Source organism: Molossus molossus, unplaced genomic scaffold, assembly GCF_014108415.1.
Source record: "Molossus molossus isolate mMolMol1 unplaced genomic scaffold, mMolMol1.p scaffold_m16_p_7, whole genome shotgun sequence".
Lineage (NCBI taxonomy): Eukaryota > Metazoa > Chordata > Mammalia > Chiroptera > Molossidae > Molossus > Molossus molossus.
In genome coordinates, this window is record NW_023425401.1 from 60,683,541 (window position 1) to 60,707,990 (window position 24,450).

A 24,450-nucleotide genomic window follows, 5' to 3' on the forward strand; every position below is an offset into this window, starting at 1 on the left:
TCCATAGAGTTCACTACAGTGTTTCTTAATCTTTGTTTTCATTATTACCCCTCCAAAGAAAAAATTAAATTAAATAACTAATTATATGTGTATATATGTACTTCCCTCTTGGGGTCAATACTGCCTTTATTAAAAATGCATGGTGTAGCCCTGGCCGGTTTTGCTCAGCGGTTAGAGCGTCGGCCTGCGGTCCGGAGAGACCCGGGTTCGGTTCCCGCTAAGGGCACGTACTTCAGTTGCAGTTTGTCCCCGGCCCTGGTTGGTCGTGCGGGTGGCAGCCACTCGATGTGTCCCTTCACGTCGATGTTTCCCTCTCTCTCTCCCTTCCTCTCTCTCCCTCCCTCTCTATCTGTACAAAAAATGGAAAAATATCCTCGGGTGAGGATAAAAAAAAAAAAAAATGCATGGTGTACTGGTAATTTAAATACAGTATCAGTCAAATTAGATTTAGTATGAACCATACTCTCCTTAAAACTGTTTCCTTGGCTTCTCTCACCATGTCCTCTTTGGTCTCAGCCTCCTCTTGAGATACTCCTCATTGCCTCCTCTGTTACAGTGTTTCTGAAACTCGCTGAACATAAAATATTTTGTTGTTGTTGATGTTAATCCTCACCTGAAGATATTTCTTGCATTGATTTTTAGAGACAGTAGAAGGGAGGGAAGGGATTTTTAGGGACAATGGGGGTGGGAGGAGAGTGAGAGAGAGAGAAACATTGATGTGAGAGAGACCCACGGATTGGTTGCCTCTTGCATGCGCTCCAACTGGGGCCGAGGATCAAACCTGCAACCTAGATATGTGCCCTTGACTGGGAATTCATCCTGAGACCCTTTGGTGCACAGGCCAATGCTCTAACCACATAGCCACACTGGCCAGGGTTGCAAGCAAAAATAAATAAATAAATAAATAAATAAATAAATAAATAAATAAATAAATAAATAAATTTGTAAAATATGTTTTTATTGACATTTTTAGAGAAAGAGGAAGGGAGAGAGAGAGAGAGAAACATTGATGTGAGAGAAACACATTGATCAGCTGTCTCCTACATGCCCCCACTGGGGATTGAACACACAACCTGGGCATGTGCCCCAAACAGAAATCCAACTGGGACCACAGCACATAGGATGACGCTCAATCCCCTGCCTAGGGGCTGTAAAATATTTTTTAATATATATATATATTTTTTAATCCTCATTCAAGGACATTTTTCCATTTTTTGTACAGACAGAGTGGGAGGGAGAGAGAGGAAGAGAGAGAGGGGGAAACATCGATGTGAAAGGGACACATCGAGTGGTTGCCACCCGCACGACCAACCAGGGCCGGGGACAAACTGCAACCGAGGTACATGCCCTTAGCGGGAACCGAACCTGGGTCTCTCCGGACCGCAGGCGGACGCTCTAACCGCTGAGCCAAACCGGTCAGGGCTGTAAAATATTTTTTAAACCACACTCTAATATACGCTTACTTGTTTAAAAGGTATATACAAGTATTCCTATATTAATAAAACATGTACAACTTAAAACATACAAAAATAGCTTAAAGGATAAGTCATTTTAAATATATAGACAGAAATTATAACTATCTTCTTCCATGTCAAAATGTACATTGTCATAGCTGGTTTGGCTCAGCAGTTAGGTCCTCGGCCAGAAGCAACCAATCGATGTGTCTCTTTCACATCGATGTTTCTCTCTCTCCCTGCCCACCTCCTCCCCCCCACCCCCGTCTCCCACTTTATCTAAAAAAAAATCAATGAAAAAAACATGCATCTCCCATTTTATCTACGTGAATTCTGTTAAGTTGCATTTTCTTGGGACTCTGTCTAGGTACATTACTTTTTTTCTCAATAGCCAACTTCATCCATTATCATGGCTTTCATTGCAATCTATGAATTGATACCTCCCAAATTTTATGTCTCTAGTATAGGTTTCTCTTCTGAGCTCCACATACACATATTAAATGGCCTAACTGACATCTTTACTTAGATGTTACATGAGCACTTGAACACAGAGCTCATCATCTTTCCTATTAGATGTGCTTCTCAGTTTATGCTCTCAAATAAAGTCACTACTATCTTTGAGAGCCCTAATGAAACCAGAATTAGTGGTATCATCTTTGATACCTTCCTCTCTATCACACCACTTCTAATCTATCACTAAGACTTGTCAGTTTTATCTCCTGAATAATTCTCAAAGCAGTCCCCCTTTCTCCATTTTCACTGCCATCAACTAAAATCACTATATAGACTGAATTCTATTTCCACCAAATTCGTATGTTAAAGTCCTAACCTCTCATACATGACCACATTTGGAGATAGGGTCTTCAAAAAAGCAAATTAAAATTGTGTCATTAGGGCAGACCTTAATCCAACATGACTAGTGTCCTTATAAGAGGAGGAAATCTGAATACAGAAACATACATAAGGAAGACAATGTGAAGACCACTGTGGACACTTGTATACAAGTCTTTGTATGGATATATTCATTTCTCTTGGATTAATACCTAGGGCTATTTTGCTGAGTCATATGGTATGTGTATGTTTAACCTTTTAAGAAACTCATACTGTCTCCCAAAATGTTTGTATACTTTTAAATTTCCCACCAGCAGTATGTGAGAATTACAGTTGCTCCATATCCTCACTAACACTAGCACTTGGTATGGTGAGTTCTTTTATATATTTTTTTAAATCTTCACCTGACGGTATTTTTCCATTTATCTTCAGATAAAGCAGGAGGGACGAAAAGAGAAACATCGATGTGAGAGAGACACATCAATTGGTTGCCACCCGCACAACCCCAATCGGGGTTGGGGTCAAACTGCAACTGAGGTACATGCCCTTGGTCAAAATCGAACCCGCGACTCTCTGGTCCGCAGGCTGATGCTCTAACTGCTGAGCCAAACTGGCCAGGGCTATCAGATAATTCTGAACTCTGAAGTCCACAGTGTCCTTTAAAGTTCTTTAGGAATCTAAAATCTGTCTTGCATTGTCTTTATTTTTCCTGCTGACTCTCAGTCATAGCTTCTGGTTTATTTATAGGATTGGTGATTTTTTACTGTGAGCTCATATTTGACTGACCTTAATATGTGGAGAATTCTGATGACTAAAACTACAAATGCTTTCCTCCACAGAGATCTGTGTTTGTTTCTTGTGAGAATGAAATGCTGTTATTTAGGACTATGTTAGCCACTGTCACAGGTCTCAGCTTTGTGCAAGACTAAGCTGGTTTATTCTTCTTTCTTTTTATATTTTATTTTTATCTATGTATCTATCTATGTATCTATCTATGTATCTATCTATGTATCTATCTATCTATCTATCAATCTATCTTTTAATCTTCACCCAATGATATGCTTATTGATTTTAGAGAGAGAGAGGAGAGGGAGGGACAGAAGAGAGGGGAGAGAGAAATAGAGAAATGTTGATTGGTTGCCTGGTATACGCCCCAACCAGATTGGAGCCTGCAGCCTAGGTATGTGCCCTGACTGGGAATCAAACCTCCCTCCAACAAAACTGCTACAACAGCCAGGGCATTCGAGCCTATCTTTTTAGAGCCCTAGAGCCTAGTGGACCGATGCCATCATTGACATAAACATTTGATCCTGAGGATATCAAGCTTTTGCAATGACTTATACTTCACAAATCTTATATAAGATTACTGCAGTTTCAACTGCTTTATTTGCATATGTATATCTGTATATGCATATATGCCCCTCAGAGATTCTATTACTTTTTGCAAGCCAAACCCAGTGCATTTAAAATGATGCTTTTCTAATTTATCTAGAATTTGTGAGCACTGTAGTGAGAGGGCCCTTAAGACTATCTAGTTTCGCCCTGGCCGGTTTGGCTCAGCGGTTAGAGCGTCAGCCTGCGGTCCGGAGAGGCCTGGGTTCGGTTCCCGCTAAGGGCATGTACCTCGGTTGAAGTTTGTCCCCGGCCCTGGTTGGTCGTGCGGGTGGCAGCCAATCGATGTGTCCCTTTCACATCGATGTTTCCCTCTCTCTCTCTTCCTCTCTCTCCCTCCCACTCTGTCTGTACAAAAAATGGAAAAATGTCCTCAGATGAGGATTTAAAAAAAAAAAAAAAGACTATCTAGTTTCTATACTAGTAAAAGCGTAAATCTTCTAACTTTTGCAGATAAAGAATATTTGAAGATAATATCTGACTTAAATATTTAACTGACTACTGCTACTTGATTTTTTAAGTCAAATTAAGATGCCACAGATAAACTAAATGTTTTTCTCATAAAATTAAAAAGATTTCACATTTGGGTATCCTAATATTTTTCTAGGTCTCTAATGCTATTACGGAATCATTTACTATGGCTAAAAAAGTAAAACAAGCAAACAAACAAACCCCCCAAACCATGAATTTTCATAGTTAAAATTCTCATTAGTACTATTGCTGCTCAAAATGCTGAGCACATTCCAAATTTAGCTCAATACATCCCACACACAAGATTACAAGATTCTGTTCAATGATAAAAATTGCTAGCTCAGAAAATGAAAGTATCATATCTACACTCCTACACACAGCTAAACTAGCTTAATTCCATAAATGAGAATCTAAAACCTATTTTCAACTATGTGGATCCTGAATAATTTGTCAATAATTTGCTTCACCTACTTTCAAACAAAATATTAAATAATATTGCTTATATAATAATACTATAACTCAAATTATTTTAAAATATACCAAAATTGAACTTTTGATATATAAAAAATAAAATCTAAAATTCCAATTTAAAATAAAATTATTAATTCAAGCAAACTATAGAAAATACAACATAAAGCTCTTCTCAGGTGGGCGCTCACCAGAAGGCCATGTTCAGTTAGAGCACCATGATTGTGAAGCCCAATGAAGAGAGACCAGATGAGTTCGAGTCCAGCATCTACTAGGTGCTGCTGGAGCTGGGGATGGACTCAGACATCAAGGCCCAGCTATGGGAGCTGAATTGGCATCACAGCAGCCAAGGAAACTAAAGTTGATAGCAGTCAGAAAGCTATGATAATCTTTGTTCTGGTTCTTTAACTTGAGTCTTTCCAGAAAATCCAAGCCTAGCTGTTATGGTAGTTGGACAAACAGTTCAGTGCAAAGTATGTTGTCTTTATAGCTCAGAGCAGAATTCTGCCTAAGTTAACCCGGACAAAGAAAAAGCAAGAGCGCCCCAGGAGTCACACTCCGCTACTTGTGCACGACACAAGTGAAATTGTGGGGAATCCACGTGAAACTATATGGCAGCAGGCTCGTAAAGGTTCATTTGGAGAAAACTCAGCAGAACAACATGGAATACAAGGTTGAAACCTTTTCTGGTGTCTAGAAGAAGCTCACTGGTGAGGATGTTAATTATGAATCCCCAGAGTTGCAGTTATAAACAAAAATGACAGAATAAAATACAACACAAAAAGAGGGAAAAAGTCACGTGTACCTATTTTTTCTCTCCTATTAACATGCTGGAGCCTAGAGGGTACGAATCCAAGTAAGTCCGTGCACGGGCCCTTTTAGAGGAGCTTCCTGGGGCTCTAGCAGCCTCAGCCTCCCTCAGCTTCAGTTCCCACTGGTTTTTATAGCCAGAAGTTATATGGACTTCTCTTCCTGGTACTGGAACCTTGAGCTGGGACCCTGGTGTGGGACAGGGACCCCTCACTTCTCAGAGAGGACCTTCACAGCCAAGGTATCCCTCCTGATTTTTATTTGCTATGTGTGGGTGCGAGACCAGCCCGTCCTTGCCTCTGCCCCTCCTACCAGTCTCGATGTGGCTGTTTCTTTATTTTGGTAGCTGTAGGACTTTCATTCAACTCAATTTCAGGCGGTTTTGAAGGATGTTTGTTCTCTAGTTCAGTTGTAATTTTGATGTGGCTGTAGGAGGAGGCGAGACTGCATCTACCTATGCCGCCATCTTGACCCATTTTTATTGTTTTTATGGCAACAAAATTACCAAATGTTAAATCAAAAACCCATGATTCCTTAAGTAAAATGAGGCATACAAATGTGACTCATTCACAGTAAAGCTTTGATATTGCATCACTTCTTAAATTTCTGATACTCAACTAATTATTGTACATGCATATCATATTATTTATAGTGTTAAAACTGACTTGCTCACATGGCTGGATTCTACATTATTTAGCACATGGTAAGTTTAAGATCCCTAGATAAAATGTTTAAAGGTTTAAAAACAAAAGATTGAGCCCAGCCGGTGTGGCTCAGTGATTTAGTGTCAACCCATGCACCAAGAGGTTGCTGGTTTGAATCCCGATTAGGGTACATGCTCAGGTTGTGGGCCAAATCCCCAATGGGGGGCATGCAGGAGGCGGCCAATTGATGTTCTCTCTCAAATTGATGTTTTTCTCTCTCTCTCCCTCTCCCTTCCACTCTCTAAAATCAATAAAGAAAAAAAAATTTTAAACAAAAGATTGAAATAATTATGACAGACAGCAAATTACTGAGGAAATCTTTGAGAAGTCTAGATTATCTCATTTCCCTCAGAATTCCTCAGTTCAGTAGAAAGTATTACCATCCTCATTTGATATTTGATGTTCTGAAAGATTATAGAGCCTACCCATAGTTGCATAATCAATGGAAGAATGCTTAACTCTGAAAACAAGATGCAAGGCCACAGTTCACCTTACTAACCTGCTTTTGACACTACTTAAGTAGGTGTTCAGAAAGGAAACCTTTAAGATTTGGCTATCAAATGCCAAAAAACTACATTTAATCTTATAAAATTATTTTAGAATATTTTAACACATTTAAGTATCTGCAATGACCATAACAGATAAATACATTAAAAATCTATAGGGAAATACAAATTAAAACAATGAGATACCACTACAGACCTATTAAAATAGCTAAAATCTAAAACACTGACAATATCAAATGTGATGAGGATGTGGAGCAAAAACAACTCTTTCTTTGCTGGTGGGAATGCAAAATGATACAGCCATGTTGGAAGAAAGCTTGGGAATTTCTTACAAAGCTAAACATGGTCTAACTATACGATTCAGCAAGCTTATTCCTCAGTATTTACCCAAGTGTGTTGAAAATATATTTCCACATAAAAACCTGTATATGAATGTTTATAGAAGTTTTATTCATAATTGCCAAGAAATAGAAGCTACAAGAAGTCCTTCAATAAGTGAATGGATAAACAAACAAGGTACATGCATACAATAAAATATTATTCAGTAATAAAAAGAACTGAGCGATCAAGCCACAAAAACACATGAAGGAGCTTTAAGTGCATATCACTAAGTGAAAAAAAAACAGTCTAAAAAAGCTACCTACTGTATGGTTACAATTATGAGATATTGTAAAAAAAGGCAAAACTATAAAGACAATAAAAAGATCAGTGGTTATCAGGGGTTAAGGAGAGAAGTGGGAGAAGAGTGACTAGGTACAGCAGAGGAAATTTCTAGGGAAGTGAAACTACTGAACCTATTTGCTATGATACCAAATGTTGGATACATGACACCATATATTTACATAATGCACCATGCATCTGGCATTAGTGTAGTACATTTGTTACAACTGATGAGCCATTATTAATATATTATTATTAACTAAAGTTCACAGTTTACATTAGGGTCAGCTCATTGCATTTTATAGTTCTGTGGGTTTTGCATAATGCTTAATGGATGTTACAATAATATAAGTAATAGATGTACTTTCTGCTCAATTTTTATAAACCTAAAGCTGCCATAAAGACAATTACTTTAAAAAAAATCCACAGGGCCCTGGCCAGTTTGGCTTAGCAGTTAGAGCGTCAGCCTGCGGACCAGAGAGTCTCAGGTTTGGTTTCTGCTAAGGGCACATACCTCGGTTGCAGTTTGTTCCCAGCCCCGGTTAGGGTTGTTTGGGTGGCAACCACTCAGTATGTCTCCCTCAAATTGATGTTTCTCTCTCTCTCTTTCTCCCTTTATCCCTCCCAATCTGTCTGAAGATAAATGCAAAAAATGTTCTCGGGTGAGGATATATTAAAAAAAAATAAAATTGAAAAAAAATACGTAGGTATTGAACTATAACAAAAGAATAATTAGAAAAATTATTTAACAGAAGAATATGCAAAATAAGTTTTTTGTAAACATAAAACAAGTTGAACTCAAATGTGGAAATTCCATCGCAGTTTATAGTGAATTACAGATTAAGATCATATGGTTTAAAAACAAAGCAACCTGGGAAATGGATTCTTAATTTTCCTATTGACATGAAATTAATAGTGTAACTTGGTTTATATTTCATATTATAAGCCAAAGAGAAACTATTTATTAATTTAGTTTTTAGTGAATTTCAAAATATGAACTACTGCTTACAAAAATTTAATACATACATATTTTAAAATCTGTTCTAGGTAGAGTTCAATTTAAAAAAGATATTTACTAGAAATGATCTCCCTAGGAAATAAAAGCATTAATTTCTAAACACACATTGTAGAAAGTACATAGCATAATTCTAATATTGTTTCATCTTAAATTATTTATAGTTTTGGTTTTTTAAAATACATTCACAGGTTCAAAAGGCTAAACCACTAATTTAGAAAGAATGTTCAATATCAGGATATATCCTTCTTAAAAATCTTGAAGATGCACAAACTTGTAGGGTAAGAACATTCCATTTAAAATCTTTTCCTCAAAAAAGAAATTACAAAATGATTTAGAGATCTAAGATTTTAAGGGTCACAATTTAGGGCCTCAAATCATTCTAAAAATCTGACACTTTTTACAAAGGTTTTACTGCCATTGATAATTATTTTAACTAAATAGTGTTCCATGGCAGCTATTTAGTTGGCAAAAATATTTGTTTATAGCTTTATAAATGAAAAGACCATTTCAAAGAAATTATAGTAAATATAGTAAAATTTGCACTGGCCAGTGTGGCTCAGGTGGTTGGATCGTTGTACCATACACTGAAAGGTAGCAGTTTGATTCCTGGTCAGGGCACATACACAGTGTGCGGTTCCTTTCTATCCCTGGCCCTAGTCCGGGTGTGTGTGAGAGGCGACCAATGGATGTTTCTGTCTCACATCAATGTTTCTGTCAATAAAAAAAAAAATCTGGTAGCTTCAGCCATTTTGAAAAAAATATATGTAGTGAAATTTATGTGCTATTTTTGCAATATATAACAGATATTTTCCTTTGAGTATTTTTACTTTTCTCTTTCCTTGGAATTCTCAAGCACGTAGAGTCAAAAGTTACTTTAGATTTTTCACAAAAGACTGATCTTTTCTGAAAATAGTTAAGTATACTGAATTCCAAGAGGGACTGCTTATTTCCCATAAGTATTACCCTAAAAGAACAAATATCAACTAAATTGGAAATTCACTTTAAAATTTACATGTAAATATAAATATGTTTGTGTGTTACGTATGACTATATTCTTAAATAGTTTTAGAACAGTGTTTGAAAAAGCAATCTTTATTGGTTTTATTCCAATAAGATATTTTGTAAGTAAATGAAGAAGATCAATAAGATGAAATCATATATCCTTATTCCTAAGATATTTTTTAATCGGTAATCATTCACAGGCATTCAAAACTTGACCCACATAAGTTGCCAATGTCCATTCACTATAATAACTGAATGTCCATGAGAATCGATATGACTTTTTAATGTCGAAATTTTGCTCAATACAATAATATGACAAACATAAGCTTCTTTGAGTGGCACTGTCTTTTTAAATTTTTTAGACTCTCTTAAATATAATGGTTTTATTATAATTGTTCTAAAGTTGTTAGAATATTAAGTACACTATTAAAAAGAAACAAAACATATACAAAAGATTAGATAGTAAAAGCATAAAACTAAGCCACTCCACATAAAGACTAAATTACTTTGGGTAGAAAGATGACCAAAATAAGAAGAAATGAATGATAACACTACATGTGCTGTTGTTTACCTATAAAAACGAAGACTTGGTATTTGCTATACCATCTACTAGTAACTGTAAGAAACTAGTAACTATTCAAATTGGCAAAAGTATCTTCTTATTTCTTTCACACAATTAAAAGCCAAATATGAAGCAGGGTAACGTAAGTAGGTATGTACTAATGTTAAGTATATGTGCAGAAAAAAGTTAACATAGCAAGTCTGAGACTGCTATAGTTAAAAATGCCTGCTTTCAAGTCGGGTCCTTAATTGGCATCAGGGACTCGGATTTTGAAAAGGTCCCCATGATTCTCTGATAAGAGTGCTCACTGCATATAAACTGTACAAATAATGTGGTTTATGCTGAACACCTGTTTTTCTTTGGGGAGTCTAGAATTTTGGAATGTGCTAGGCACTGACCTCTGATGAAAATCCTAAGCTGCTAGGCTCAAAATGAGCTTCCCAAGAAAATAACATCTCATGTATGACTTCACAACTTATTGGCAGAGGAATTAAGCGTGTCCTGTCTAACTCCAGTGAGAGAGGACTCTAGGAAGCTTATACCTGGTTTCCTCTGGACTTCACCATATGCACACTTTCCCTTTGCTAATTTTGCTTTATATACTTTCACTATAATAATTGATAGCCATGAGCGTGACTACATGCTGAGTGCTGCAAATGCTCCTTGTGAATCATCAAACTTGAAAGTAGTTTTGGAAATCCCCAACATGATATATAAAATATTTAAAATTTTGAACTATAAAGGAAATTACCTATACCATGACACTAGAACCTCAGAGAATTTTTTCCCTCTGGAGCCCCAGGTATTAATACTTAATGATGAATAATCAGTTATTCATTGTCAAAAACATATCAAAATGAATAAATAAAATGTACTCAGGGTTTCCTACATATACACAGAAATAATTCTTACTGCTCATCAGGCCAGCAGATTGGTGGATGAGAGGAGGGAGATTTCAGAATTTGAAATATGAATATAGCAATGTGCTATTTATGAAAAATTAACAACTGAATGGATCCTACCATCTTTAGTGAAGACTTTATATGACATTGCAATAACCACTATGTAAATCTCTTATTTACCAAAAAGTTTCATCTTATTCTCTAGTGGAACTTTAAGAAACATTTACAATAAATTATATGAAAGAAAAAGGAAAATTACTATATGCATTTCAGAAATTAGTCTATAAATAGTATTACTGCTAGAAGCTACTCAATAAACAAATGTGTTACTACATATATTGCAAAAAAGTTCGTGGTTGTCAAGAAATATACTTATTTTCCTATAGCTATTTCACATGTAGCCTCTCTGTAAGATATAAACACAAATAGCACTAAGTAATTATTTTTGTGCATTCTTCAATAAAGAGACAAAAATATTTTCATTTAAATATACCTTAACTATTTCTTCAATGAAACAAATGTGAGAAACAGGATCTCTCTTCTTGGCTAATATTTTTTGTAGATGTTGTACCTAAAAAGGGAAAGAGAGGGAGAATATATTTAATTGGTATTTTCAAATGAACACGTGTGCAGAGTAGGTACCAGAAAAAGCAAGGAAAGGGAAAGAGTATTTTGCCAGACCTTTCCATACATGATAATCAGCTAATGCAGTTATTTCTAATGCTCAGAGATTTTAAGAAACCTGTCTAAGGTCACACAACTTGAAATAACCAAGAGTTATTCCATAATTAATGTTCTTTTCACTCTCTAAAATATTTACCTGTCCACAAACAGTACAAATATGATCCACAAGTTTCTCCATATTGGTCCAGAGGGAAGCACGAAAAGCTGCAGTGTTTCCTGGGGTTGGCATAGTAGATCGTCCAGGTCCCCCTGTTTATTTGAATGACACAAAATTATAAAACTAAAAATTTCCAATTATAACAACTGTATGTTATTATAAAAAGCATATACAGCCAGGTAGCTCAGTTGGTTTGAGCGTCATTCTGATATGCCAAGGTTGCAGGTTTAATCCCCAGTCAGGGCACATATAAGAATAAGCCAACGAATGCATAAATAAATGGAACAAAAATAACACTGATGAAACTGGATTATAAAACACTGATTAGTAATTCATGAATTCATAGTGATAAATCATGTTTAAAAAGAAGGGAGGTGCTGTTTATAGAAGACTGTCAGTAAATTATGAAATGATAGAATTAGAAAAAAATACTATTTTGAAACTATTAGAAAGTAATTGAGAGAAAGATTATCACTGGATATTAAAACATTAGGAGAAATGTTATAAGAAACAGGATATTCACATGGTTTCAAAGTATGTGCTACAATTACTTACTAATTACAAAGAAAAGAGAGTACTTTTATAAGGAGCAATCCGGCATACACCACAGTAACAAAGTGATTTCATTTAGCATCAGCTATTATGAGGCAGACTAACACAATTTTGATGCTTCCTGATATGAAGTAATGGGGAATACACATCACTACCTTATCAGTTTGTTTAGCCTGAATGTAATCATGAAGAAACAATCAGATAAATCCGGATTGTGGGGCTCTTCAAATATTTTAATGGCATAAAAGACAAAAAAAACCAAGAAAACGGTAATGGGGTTGTTTCTGATTAAAAGACAGAAAAGAGACAATTGAAAAGCATAATGCCTCATTGATTGGAATTGGGAGGGGGGTGTGAAGCAGCTATAAAAAATATTTTTGGAAACAAATGAAAAATGTTGAATATGAATTACATATTAAATAATTACTTATCTGTTAAATTTCTTGAGATTGATATCTAAGAATATTTCAGTATGTATTTTACACACACAGCTATTTGCACAGGTTTAAAGTGTTTCAACATAAAAAGGAGAAATTTTAATCCCAAATTGAAAAGTATAAATTTCAATCCACACTAAGCCTAAAAACCAGGTAGTACAAGCAAGAGCTCATCAGTGATTAGATAGTCTACCTTGCATTAACGAGTACAAAATCACAAAAAACCAGAGGCTATGTTTGTAAGCTGTTTTACTTTAGCTTTTCAAAAATTCTGTTTAGAAAAGAATTGCATGTGCCTTTAGTAAGGAGACACTCTGATAACTTTTACTTGGATAATTGAAAAGTAATAAAAATGAAACATATAAAAAATAGAGGTTGACTTTAAAAATATAATTCCCAGCCTGGCTCAGTGGTTGAATGTTGACCCATGCACCAAGTGGTTGCCAGTTCAATTCCCAGTCAGGGCACATCCCCAGGTTGTGGGCCAAATTCCCAATAGGGGATGTGCAGAAGGTGGCCAGTCAATGTTCTCTCTCATCAATGTTTTTCTCTCTCTCCCCCTCTCCCGTCTTCTCTCTCTAGAAAAATCAATAAAAAAATAAAATTAAAATATAATTCCTGTTTGAAATCTAGGTCTAATTAATTTTTAAAATTTTTGCACTGTTTTGCAAAGAACACTAAGGAAAGATATACAGGGAATAGAGAGGTAACATGGAAACTATCTGCAGCTGTCTCATGTTATATAAAAAGTAAATTTGTAATAGTGAGGAAAGGCTATGTAGTATCTTTGTGAAAATTAAAAACAGTAATCAAATTCCTGGACCATGTACAGCTTGGTTTATTATAAAGAATTATGAGATGCATCAACCCAGTACTCTCAAAATAAACACCAGAAGATATACAAGAAGATACTATTTTCTGCTCAGATTTACTTTGGAGAAACTGAAAGAGAAAAACAAGATCACAGTCATGGGTTCAATTAGTTCTAGAGGCTTTATTTTCTCACTTATAGTTTAGTAAAGATTTTTATTATCATAAGCTAAATACATCTCATTGAAGATATAAATATGATAGAAATAATCAACTAAACATAGGACAGCTGTGCAAAGGAAGGGAAGAAAGAATAATGAAAAGAAAAACAGATGCCACCATCAGCTTGAGGGGACACATGAAACAAAATAAAGAGTGTCATAAACTAAGTTTTATTCAAGTGATAGAAAAAAAACTGAGTTTCTCAAAGAAACAATACTTAAGAGTGATTTCCAACAGATAGCAGGCCCTTCCTTTCTTTGTTATAGGCTTTCCACAATTTATGAGAAGCATCTATCTGGTAATTAAACCTTGAAATTGTTGGCCCCTCTGATTCAAATGGCTCCTCCATTCAAACAGAACAGCAGGACCAGACAAGGCACTCAAGGCGAGCTGCTCTCATTCTTCCACCCCCTCCTCCCTACTATTTTAACAGCTTCAGGCTGATTAGCAAGAATTCCTCCTCCTTGACCTCCCCACCTCCCCTTCAGATAGGCCTTGCCTCTCCCCTTTGAACTCTTTATAACTTTTGTTCTAAGCTTGTTTTACAGACATGGGAAAATGGTGATAAGACAGTGCTCAGTGTCTCTGCCTTACTGTCTCCTGGAAAAAAAACAAACTGTAACTTTTTAAGACAAATTCCCAACACCTATACCCACTCCCTTCCCTGTGGCTTAGCAACAGCAATTGATTGCGCTTTAAAAGTACAAGTTACTCATTCTTCTTTGTCCTTGTATTGTCAATCAATGCAATGGATCTTTTCCTCCACTAGGAAAGTAAAACAAATTTTCCTCCCTCTCTCTCTCTCTCTCTCTCTCTCTCTCTCTCTCTCTCTCTCTCTCTCTCTCCTCTTAGTTGTGAATTCTTTCACAAGCCCATGTCACTGGCCAAATCCTAATAGTTATAGTGGAATAAAATCATTTTCCTACCCTCATCCCTGGAAAGACAATGTAAATAAGAACCTAAAGTAGCCCTGGCCGGTTTGGCTCAGCAGTTGGAGCATCGGCCTGCGGTCCAGAGAGACCCAGGTTCGGTTCCCGCTAAGGGCACGTACCTCGGTTGCAGTTTGTCCCCGGCCCTGGTTGGGTCGTGAGGGTGTCCTTTCACATCGATGTTTCTCTCTCTCTCTCCTTCCCACTCTATCTGAACAAAAACTGGAAAAATGTCCTCAAGTGAGGATTAAAAAAAAAATATATCAACCTAAAGTAGAGCAAAACACCAACTTCAAAAAAATCTAAACTAAAACTTCAACTTGAGATTATAAAGCATGTGTTTCAAATGCTGTTGGTAAATCAAAATGAACCAGATAGATGACATCTAAGACCATTAACAAAGAGCAAATTGTTTTTAAAATTAATTGCATGAATTTAGACAAGCTATCCAATAATTCTTTGATTAGAGTTAAGATGGATAGACATGGAGTTCCAGGGAAGAAGCTAGTAATGTGTTCATGTTGCAGAGTGACAAAGAAAGAAAAACTACACCCTGGCCGGTTTGGCTCAGGGGTTGGAGCGTTGGCCTGCAAACCAGAGAGTCCCAGGTTTGGTTCCCGCTAGGAGCACATACCCCCCCCAAAAAAAGAAAAGCTAAAAGAGAAATTATAATAAAATGATATTGACATTATATAACAATTAGCCCTCTAATGGGGAGACTGTTAGAGGTAAAATGAAGTGAAAGGAAAGAAAAGCAGAGAATATGAGGTTTCCATACAGAAATTATTTAAAGGCTTTACTGGGACTCACACTAAGTTCAAGAATAGTCTAAATTTTGAGAAAAGAGGTGTTCCCACAGGAGCAAGAAATAAAAATTGGTCGACTGTTACCCCTACATGACAATTGGGAAAAATGGAATGAAAATGGCTGAAAGCAACTTACAATAGAGTCAGGAGGCTATTAAGCAAATGGGGCCTATGCACATCTTTTTTTTTTTTTGTACACACAGAGTGGAGAGAGAGAGATTGAAACATCAGTGTGAAAGAGACACATCGATTGGTTGCCTTCCGCATGACCGCCTGACTCCAACTGGGGCTTGGGATCTGAACCTATAACCCAGGTACAGGTATGTGACCTTGACCAGGAATTCAACTCTTGACCCTTTGGTCCATGGGCTGATGCTCTAACCACTTAACTAATCCGGCCAAGGAGATATATCTTGTGCTTCAGTTCATAGAGTTGCTATTAAGTTGCTAGACCTGTTGCTAAACTCAGCTCAAGGTGGAGTCATAAACATTCTGGAATAACAACTGCCCCATGACCTTATTATATCAGCGATTTTCAACTTGTGTGCAGCAAAAGGCACACTGATGTGCTGTGAGAATTTGCAAAACATGCAATACCCCTCTCTTTAGTCAGGGGCACTGACCTCATTTCCCTTAAATTGCCAAATAAAAAAATGACAAAAGCCAACACAACAATATCCATCCAGTGTGAATGAATGAAAATTATAACTATTTTTCTTGTCGGATTGGCAAAAAAGATTTATTTTTGGTGTGCCACAGAATTTTAGTAATTAGTTTATGTGTACCATCAGACAAAAAAGTTGAAAATCACTGCCACATATGGATTTTATTTCCTTCTTGTAGTTTTGCCTCCCTTGTTTACATGTTGAAACTAACCGATTCCCTTTAACCTAGCCGGCAATCCTTCATTTATATGAAAGAATTATATTTTGAGGTTTTCGTCTTTATAAACTCTGCCTTTCTCTGTTCTCTCCACAGCAGTTTGGTTGCTACCTAAATCTGCATCTCTGGGGTTTGAATCCTTTAAGATTCCAAAGACATTTTTAGTTTGCTTTACAGCCCCACATTTTTACTGGTTAACACTATATAATAAACCTAAATCAAAGTCAGAGACTGTCCCAGGTCTCTCCCCACAACCATTTCCATACTATTCTTCAAGGAACAGCAGTACCTTTCAAGGATGAATAGTAATCAGAAACAAAGCAGGGAGGGAGGAGCACGATTGCAGAGGCCTTTGCAGCTGGTGCTGCTCTGGAGTCCTGCTTACCCTGGGTCCCACCTTCTTTTCTTGCGTTGCTTTGCTCTGCCCTTGCTCCTCCCCTGCTTTGCTCCATCTGGCTTTAGGCCCTGGGGCAGCGAGGTTGCCCTTCTGACTTTGCTTGTACTTCCCTGCTTGCACCCCTGAGCTGCCTGCACGCTGGCAAATGCCTTCCTACTGGCAAGCCAGGTTGGTGCACTGTTCTGGTGGCAGGGGCATGCGTGCTGCTCCAAAGGTACCCACCTGCCCTGCTCTCACACCTGGACCTGGTGCCCCTCAGCCAGCCAAGGCCCATTCCCAGCACAGGGGCCAGAGGATGGGGCAGGGCAGGCATATTCAATGAAAGTTTGTTACCAGCTGAGGTGCTGCCCCTAGACAGGCAGGTACCCCAGCATATCCTTAGCCTGAGAGGAGCCTTCGGCTTCAGCTCCAGCTCCACGCTCTTAGGCTGCCCCCATCCTCGGCAGTTCTAACAGAGTAAAGGAAAGGTGACAGGATAAATATTATTCTAGAACTGTGAATATGGAATTTGAAGGAAAATTTTTTATGCCAGGAAAATTTGATTGAAAATTAATGACTTGAGCCCTGGCCGGTTTGGCTCAGCGGTTAGAGCGTCGGCCTGCGGTCCCGAGAGACCCGGGTTCGGTTCCCGCTAAGGGCACGTACTTCGGTTGCAGTTTGTCCCCGGCCCTGGTTGGTCGTGCGGGTGGCAGCCACTCGATGTGTCCCTTTCACATCGATGTTTCTCTCTCTCTTCCTCTCTCCCCCTCCCACTCTACCTGAACAAAAAGTAGAAAAATGTCCTCAGGTGAGGATAAAAAAAAAAAAAAAAAGAAAATTAATGACTTGAGACTCGGTCAAGATGGTGATGTAGGTAAAAACAGCATTCACCTCCTTCCACAACCACATCAAAATTACAACTAAACTATAAGGATGCTCAAGAAACTTAGTGAGGACCTCAAGAACATAATAAAGGACCAGTCAGAAATGAAGGATGCACTAACTGAAAGAATAATTTACAGGGAATCAATAATGGAGTAGGTGAAGCCAAGAAGCAAACCATCAATTTGAAATCTAGGGAAGCAAAAAACACACAAGCAGAACAGCAAAAAGAAAAAAAAATCCAAAAAAATGAGGATAGTGTAAGGAACCTCTGAGACAACTTCAAGCATGCCAACATTCAAATCATAGGGGTGCCAGAAGAAGAGAGAGAGCAATGAATTGAAAACCTATTTGAAAAAATAAAGACAGAAAACTTCCCTAATTTGGTGAAGGAAACAGACATACAAGGCCAGGAAGCACAAAGGGCCCAAACAAGATGAACCCAAAGGGCCCAAACAAGATGAACCCAAAGAGGCCCATACAAAGACACATCATAATCAAAATGCAAAAGGTTAAAGACAAAGAGAGAATGTTAAAAGTAGCAAGAGAAAAGCAGTTTGTTACCTACAAAGGAGCTCCCATAAGACTGTCAGCTGATTTCTCAAAAGAAACTTTGTAGGCCTGAAGGGAGTGGGAAAAAATATTTAAATTGATGAAAAGCAAGGACCTATAACCAAGATTACTCTGTCCCGCAAAACTATCATTTAGAATGGATGGGCATATTAAGAGCTTTCCAGACAAGAAAAAGCTAACAGAGTTCAACACCACCAAACCAATATTATATGAAATGTTTGAAGGGTCTTACTGAAGAAGAGGAAGATCAATATTGTATACAATAAAATGGCAATAAATACATATCTATCAACAATTAAATGTACAAACAAAAATAGCAAGCAGAACAGAAACAGACTCATAGATACAGAGAACTTTTTGTTGACTGCCAGATGGAAGGTGGGTTGGGGGGATGGGTGAAAAAGGTGAAGGGATTAAGACAAACACATTGGTTGTTAGACTGAAGAAGCTGAGTGGGAAGTAGGGAGGGAAGTGGGAAGTGATAATCTAAAGAATTTATATGTATATATGCAATACAGACAATAGTGTAGGGAAGGCAGGAGCAGGGACAGGAGCAGGGAGGAGGGGGTTAATGGGGGAAAAAAGTGGGGACATCTGTAATACTTTCAACAATAAAGTTATAAAAAAAAAATAAAGCAACATCAAACCTAACACATATATTAGGGTGGAGGTTGGTGGTGAAGGGAGGAGCAAAGAAATAAAGGAAAAAGTGATGATAAACATAGGTTACCAAAAAATTCCCAAAGAAAAGAACAGGAAAGGTTACTTAGTTTTCCACTGTCTCAAAGTAATTAGAGGAAACCTTCTCAGTGTTAATATATAACAAAGGTTAAGACCACAGTTAGAAATAAAACATTATAATGATCAAGGGTGAAAACACAAACATGGGAAAAAGGCAAGAGGAAATCACACAAAATTAAATAAAATACGAAGATACATCAAAGGAAAAGTAAGTGACCTATGTGAGCCATACAAATTTTGATTAGCAAATTCATTTCTGGTTCCACGTACAAGTAGCTTGGAAGTTATCACTCTGTCCTAACAACAAATAAAAAGCTCAACAGACTGAAAAATAAGCTCTTCTTGGACCCATAAGAGAAGGAAGGACATATGGCAAACCACTGCCCCCCAAATTGGAAAGACCTCCAAGCAAATACAGGAAGTTGCTGTTTGCCAAAGCAGAGGCTCTCTAGCAGAAGCTGCAGAGGGAACCAGTGCCATGGCAGGAAAGCCAGAATGGTAGCCGATGAATTGCTAGAGGCTCAGTGTCGATAATTCTGAGAGTTAAAAACTCCAGGGCAACCCAGTCACAGAGGGACCCTACAATATTGAGCCTGACTAGGTTCCCACTGTAAATATTGAAGAAAAATCCCCTCATTCTTCCAGAGAAGAGGAAAAAGAATCATTTTGAAATATGCCAGAGCATTCTGTTCTTAAGCAGGTCTGTTCTCAGGAAAAATTAATCAATCAGAGCCTTATCTGCTGGAATATTACCAGAGCCTAACTGACCTGGGGAATGGAAATACCCAACTCCAGCCTACTCTAATTTACGTAATAGAATACTACTCAGCTAAAAAGGAAGAAAATTTTACCCTTCACAACAGCATCGATGGACCTGGAGAACAGTATGCTAAGTGAAATAAGCCAGTCAGAGAAAGAGAAGTACCATATGATTTCACTCATATGTAGAATAATGAACAAACCAAACTAACATGCAAAATAAAGACAGACTCATAGATAGAAATCAGGCAGACAGCTCTTTTGTGGGGGTGCTGGTGAAGGTGAAGGTACTGAACAAAAAATTAAAAAATGAGAAAGAACTCATGGACATGGACAACGTGTGGTGATTGCAGGGGAGAAGGGAGTGGGTGGGGGTGGAATAGGGTATGAGAGGATAAATAAAAATAGAAAAAATTAAAGAAAAAAATTGAAGTTATTTTTGAAAAATAAGAATTAACTGATAAACTAGATATCGTTAAAATGAAAAACTTCTACTCTTAGAAAGATAATATCAAGAGAATTAGAACACAAGCTACAGTCTGGGTGAAAATATTTGCAAAGGACACATATAAAAGGACTGTTATCCAAAATATGCAAAAACTTTTAGAATTCAAGAATTGGTAAATAAACAACCTGGTTAAAAACTGGCCAAAAACCCTAACAGACACCTCCCTTATCAAAAAGGATAGATGGCAGATAAGCATATGAAAGGATGCTCAACATCATACACCATCAAGGAAATGCAAATTAAAACACACCTGTAAGAAGGGCCAAAATGTGGAACACTAACACCACCAATGCTGCCAAGGATGTAGGGCAATAGGAACACTCATTCACTGCTGGTGGGAATACAAAATAAGACAGCCAACTTTGGAAAACAGTTTAGCAGTTTGTTACCACACTAAATCCACTCTTACCATATAATCTAGCAAGCCTGCTCCTTGGTATTTACCCCAAGGAGTTTTTTTTTAAAAAAAACCTGCAAGTGGATATTTATAGTACCTTTTCTCACAATTGCCAAAACTTGGAAGCAACCAAGATGTCCTTCAGTAGGTGGATGGACATCTTGGTACCTCATCTTGGTACCTCCATACAATGAAATATGCATCAGCACTAAATAAAAAAAAAAAAAAAAAAAAAAAAAAAAAGAGCTCTCAAGCCATGATTAGACATGAAAGAATCTTAAATGTATATTACTACTAAGTGTCAAAAGCCAACCTGAAAAGGATATATGCTCTATAATTCCAACTATACGACATTCTGGAAAAGACAAAACTGTGGAAACAATAAAAAGGTCAGAGGTTACCAGGGATGAGAGTGGTGAAGATGAACAGGCAGAGTACAGGGTTTTGTAGGACAGTGAAAATATTATGTATGATATTATAAAGATAGGTACATGCCATTATACATTTTTCCAAACTCACTGAATGTACACCAAGAGTGAACCCAAATGTAAACTATGGACTTTGGTGATTATGATGTGTCAAAGTAGGTTCATTAATGGTAACAAATGTACCATTTCTGGTGGGGTATGTTGATAAAGGCAGGGTATATGGGAAATCTCTGTTACCTTCCTCTTACTTTTGCTGTGAACCTAAAACTGCTCCAAAAAAATTAAGTCTTAAAAAATTCCCTGTATACTCCTCCCTTTCTGATCCCATTTTCCCTGCTCTCTCCCCAGAGCTAATGCTATTTTGAATTTGATGACTATTATTACAATGCATATATTTATATTTTTGTTACATATTTACATATGCAAAATAATATATAGCACAGTATATCACAGTTCTTACGCTTTAAATATTTTCATACTGTACATTTCTTTCTGCAACTTGCTTTTTCATGTAATGTTTTTGAGAATTATCTATATTTGGAAATTTATTAATTTAAATATCACATAGTAGTCTACTTAATAAATAAACCAGATTAATAATTTTTCCATTGAAGGAAAGGTTGTTTTCACTGTTTCACTATTATAAACAACAGTGCAATAAAAAGTCCTGGCCCAGATTAGGTAGCTTAGTTGATTAAAGCATCATCCTGATACACCAAGGTTGCGGGTTAAATCCCCAGTGAGGGCACAAACAAGAATCAACCAATGAATGCATAAATAAGTGGCACAACAAATCAATCTCAATCTCAATCTCTCTTTCTCTCTCTCTCTCTCTCATTCCTCTCTCTCTCTAAAAATCAGTAAATCAATAAATACATTAGGATTGACAGTATATGAATAACTGCTTTCATTTTTTCCTCTAATTTTGACAACACAAGAGGAATGAGATTAAACTGCTCCAGAAAATTTAAACATTAGATCAAGGTTTCTAAGAATAATTTCTGGCAAAAACTGAGAGTGAAATCTCCTTTGGCAATTTCTGTTCAAAGCTCTCCCAAAATAGTCTTAATACAGACCTATTCAGAGGCTAGCACTATCCTTTAAAAATCCATTTAAGATGTAAAGTTCTATTATCTGTTTGCATCTAGTGCAACTCATTCATGAGTGACATATATTCTGTGTTACAAGGTTACGTTTATATAGCAAATTATAAAAATAATAATGGCTGCCAATAACACTTTTTTAGTATTAGCCATATACCAAGAACTGTGTCATTAATTTTACATGTGTTGTTTCATTTATTCTTTAGGACAACTCTATGATGATTAGAGTACCTTCTTCAATAGAAAAATAGAGAGAAAAATTGGAGAGTATGTATAGACAACACTTTGGGGAATTTTTCTGTATTATGAAAAAAATTAAAGGGGTAGTAAAGCTGAAGAAACAAACAGAGTTAAGATAGATTTGTCTGATTGTCTTTAAGCAGAAGGTACACTAACATGATTATATGTGATGGAAAAGACAAGTACAAAATGAAAAACTGATGAAGTGGTAGAGAGAGGGGATCTACTAAAGCAATGCCCTTGATGATGGGATCTAATGAAAAATGGAATATTTGGTCTTTGCTAGGAACAACTGCAATTAATTCATGTAAATAGGAGAGAAAAAATAGGTACACATGACATGTAGTCTTTCCTATCTGTGAAGTGTGTTATATATGTGGATGTCATTATCAGGTGCAATGTAGGGCTACTCCTCACCACCTTGAATCTCCCTATTTTTAGTAGTTTTCTTTAGATTTTGCTATCTTCACAGTTAGCCACTACTGCTCCTGAATACCAGAATTATCATAAGGAAAAGCCCTAAAAGCTAAGGTAGAGATGGCTTTTCCTTAAAAACATATTTTCTGTTGCAACAAGAAGTGCATGTGAGGATAAGCGTTTTAGAGAAAAATAAATTATGTTCCTTTTCTTTTCTTGCATCTGTTTTCTCTGAAGTAAATGAAGTCACAGTTTACAGATATTTATCTAGAAGTTCTGAATATATGAAATGACCACTTCAACTCACTGATGAGACAAAAATGTTATAAGTAAATTCTGAAACATAATTTCTCTTCTCATTTTCTGTCTATTAAAAAAATGAGTCATTAAATTACTTTGAAACTTGAGTATTTCATATACTATTCAAAGGACTTCTCAGTTATAAATAAAGAAAGAAGCTAAATATAAACCATTTCCTTACCTCTCACTGTTGACTGGGAAGGCTGAGTCAAAACTCTGATATCTAACGCACTGTTGATACTTTCTTCTAAAGCAGCACAATATCCATCCACGACACTGGTAACAGTAGTCTTCAATGTTCCAAGATTATGGAAAACCTGAAGAGCTGTTCCAACTTGGGTTGGATTCTTTTAATAGGTGAGGGTGTGTAGGGTGGAAATAGATATAAATAGAAAAATAAACAAAAATATATAAATCTACAACTTTTACTATAATATTTTAAAATTATCAAAGCACAAAAATAATGCATTTGGAACAAATACTATATTTAGTCATTATTTATTTCATAAAAGACAAAGCTAAATATTCTTTATATACGTTCACCCCTTTTGCTTTTCCTCCTCCTTTAAAGGATAAGATCAGAAGTTTGTTATACTATTGAAATTTATTATCAATCCTATGAAGAGAGCCATGCTGAAATTAACAACAATTCTACATTTGTTTAGAGAATAAATAAGTAAATTCTGCACAGTTAACTAGGGGCTGAGCTATGTAGATTGATACTTACTTTTCATTATATTGTATTTATTTACTCTAACCACAAAAATTTATACAGTGCTTACTCTGTGTCTCTCTTGGTTCTAGGTGCTGGAAATATAGCAGTAAATAAAACCAAGTAAGTCCCTACCTTCATGGAGCTAGGTTGTAATAAATGTAAAAAAAATGAAGCAGGGGCCCTGGCTGGGTGGTTCAGTTGGTTGGAGAGTCATACCATGCACCGAAAATGATAAGGGTTTGATTTCTAGTCAGGGCACATACCTAGGTTGCAGGTTCAATCCCCAGATAGGGCACAGACAGGAGGCAACTGATTGAGGTTTCTCTCTTTCTTTCTCTCCCTCTCTCTTCTTTCCTTTCTCTTTAAAATCAATTAAAAAGAACATATTCTCAAAAAAAAAAAAAAAAAGAAAAGAAACAGGGAATAAGAATAGAGAATGATGAGAATTATAGAGAGAGGAATCAGAGGATGTATCTCTAAGGTGATTTTAATGGAGGAAGTGTAAGGAGGAAGTGTAAGGAGCATTTGTGAACTACAGATCTGAACAGAGGTATTAACAAAAAGTGCTGAGGTAGAAATGTGCTTAGTAGCCAGTGAAATAGCAAAAAGGCCTTAATGGTGGCTGGAACAGAGTGACTGAAGCAGAGGGAGGTAGGGGATAGGATAGGTAGTAGAAACACTATCCAAGAGAAGATTGAGTCCATAGTAATATAAAGATTGTTGTATTTGTCATCGAGTCAATGACTGAATTA

At 36.7% G+C, this 24,450-nt stretch overlaps 1 protein-coding gene and 1 pseudogene across 6 annotated transcripts in view; one reads left to right on the plus strand and one right to left on the minus strand.

The window, feature by feature from the left end:
- COG5 (component of oligomeric golgi complex 5) overlaps positions 1–24,450 on the minus strand; it is a 439,997-nt gene that overhangs the window by 177,160 nt on the left and 238,387 nt on the right. For 2 of the 6 annotated variants that reach the window (XM_036246141.1, XM_036246147.1), the window contains 6 exons: positions 23,165–23,330; positions 20,809–20,865; positions 20,593–20,703; positions 20,349–20,429; positions 11,601–11,713; positions 11,274–11,351 (listed from right to left, as the gene is read on the minus strand). In XM_036246141.1, coding sequence (XP_036102034.1) covers positions 11,274–11,351; positions 11,601–11,713; positions 20,349–20,429; positions 20,593–20,703; positions 20,809–20,865; positions 23,165–23,330 — 606 coding nt within the window. The remainder of the gene's footprint in view (positions 1–11,273; positions 11,352–11,600; positions 11,714–20,348; positions 20,430–20,592; positions 20,704–20,808; positions 20,866–23,164; positions 23,331–24,450) is intronic. The other 4 variants (XM_036246143.1, XM_036246142.1, XM_036246146.1 and 1 more) reach the window with 4 other exon arrangements.
- Positions 4,817–5,367, plus strand: LOC118619541 (annotated as a pseudogene).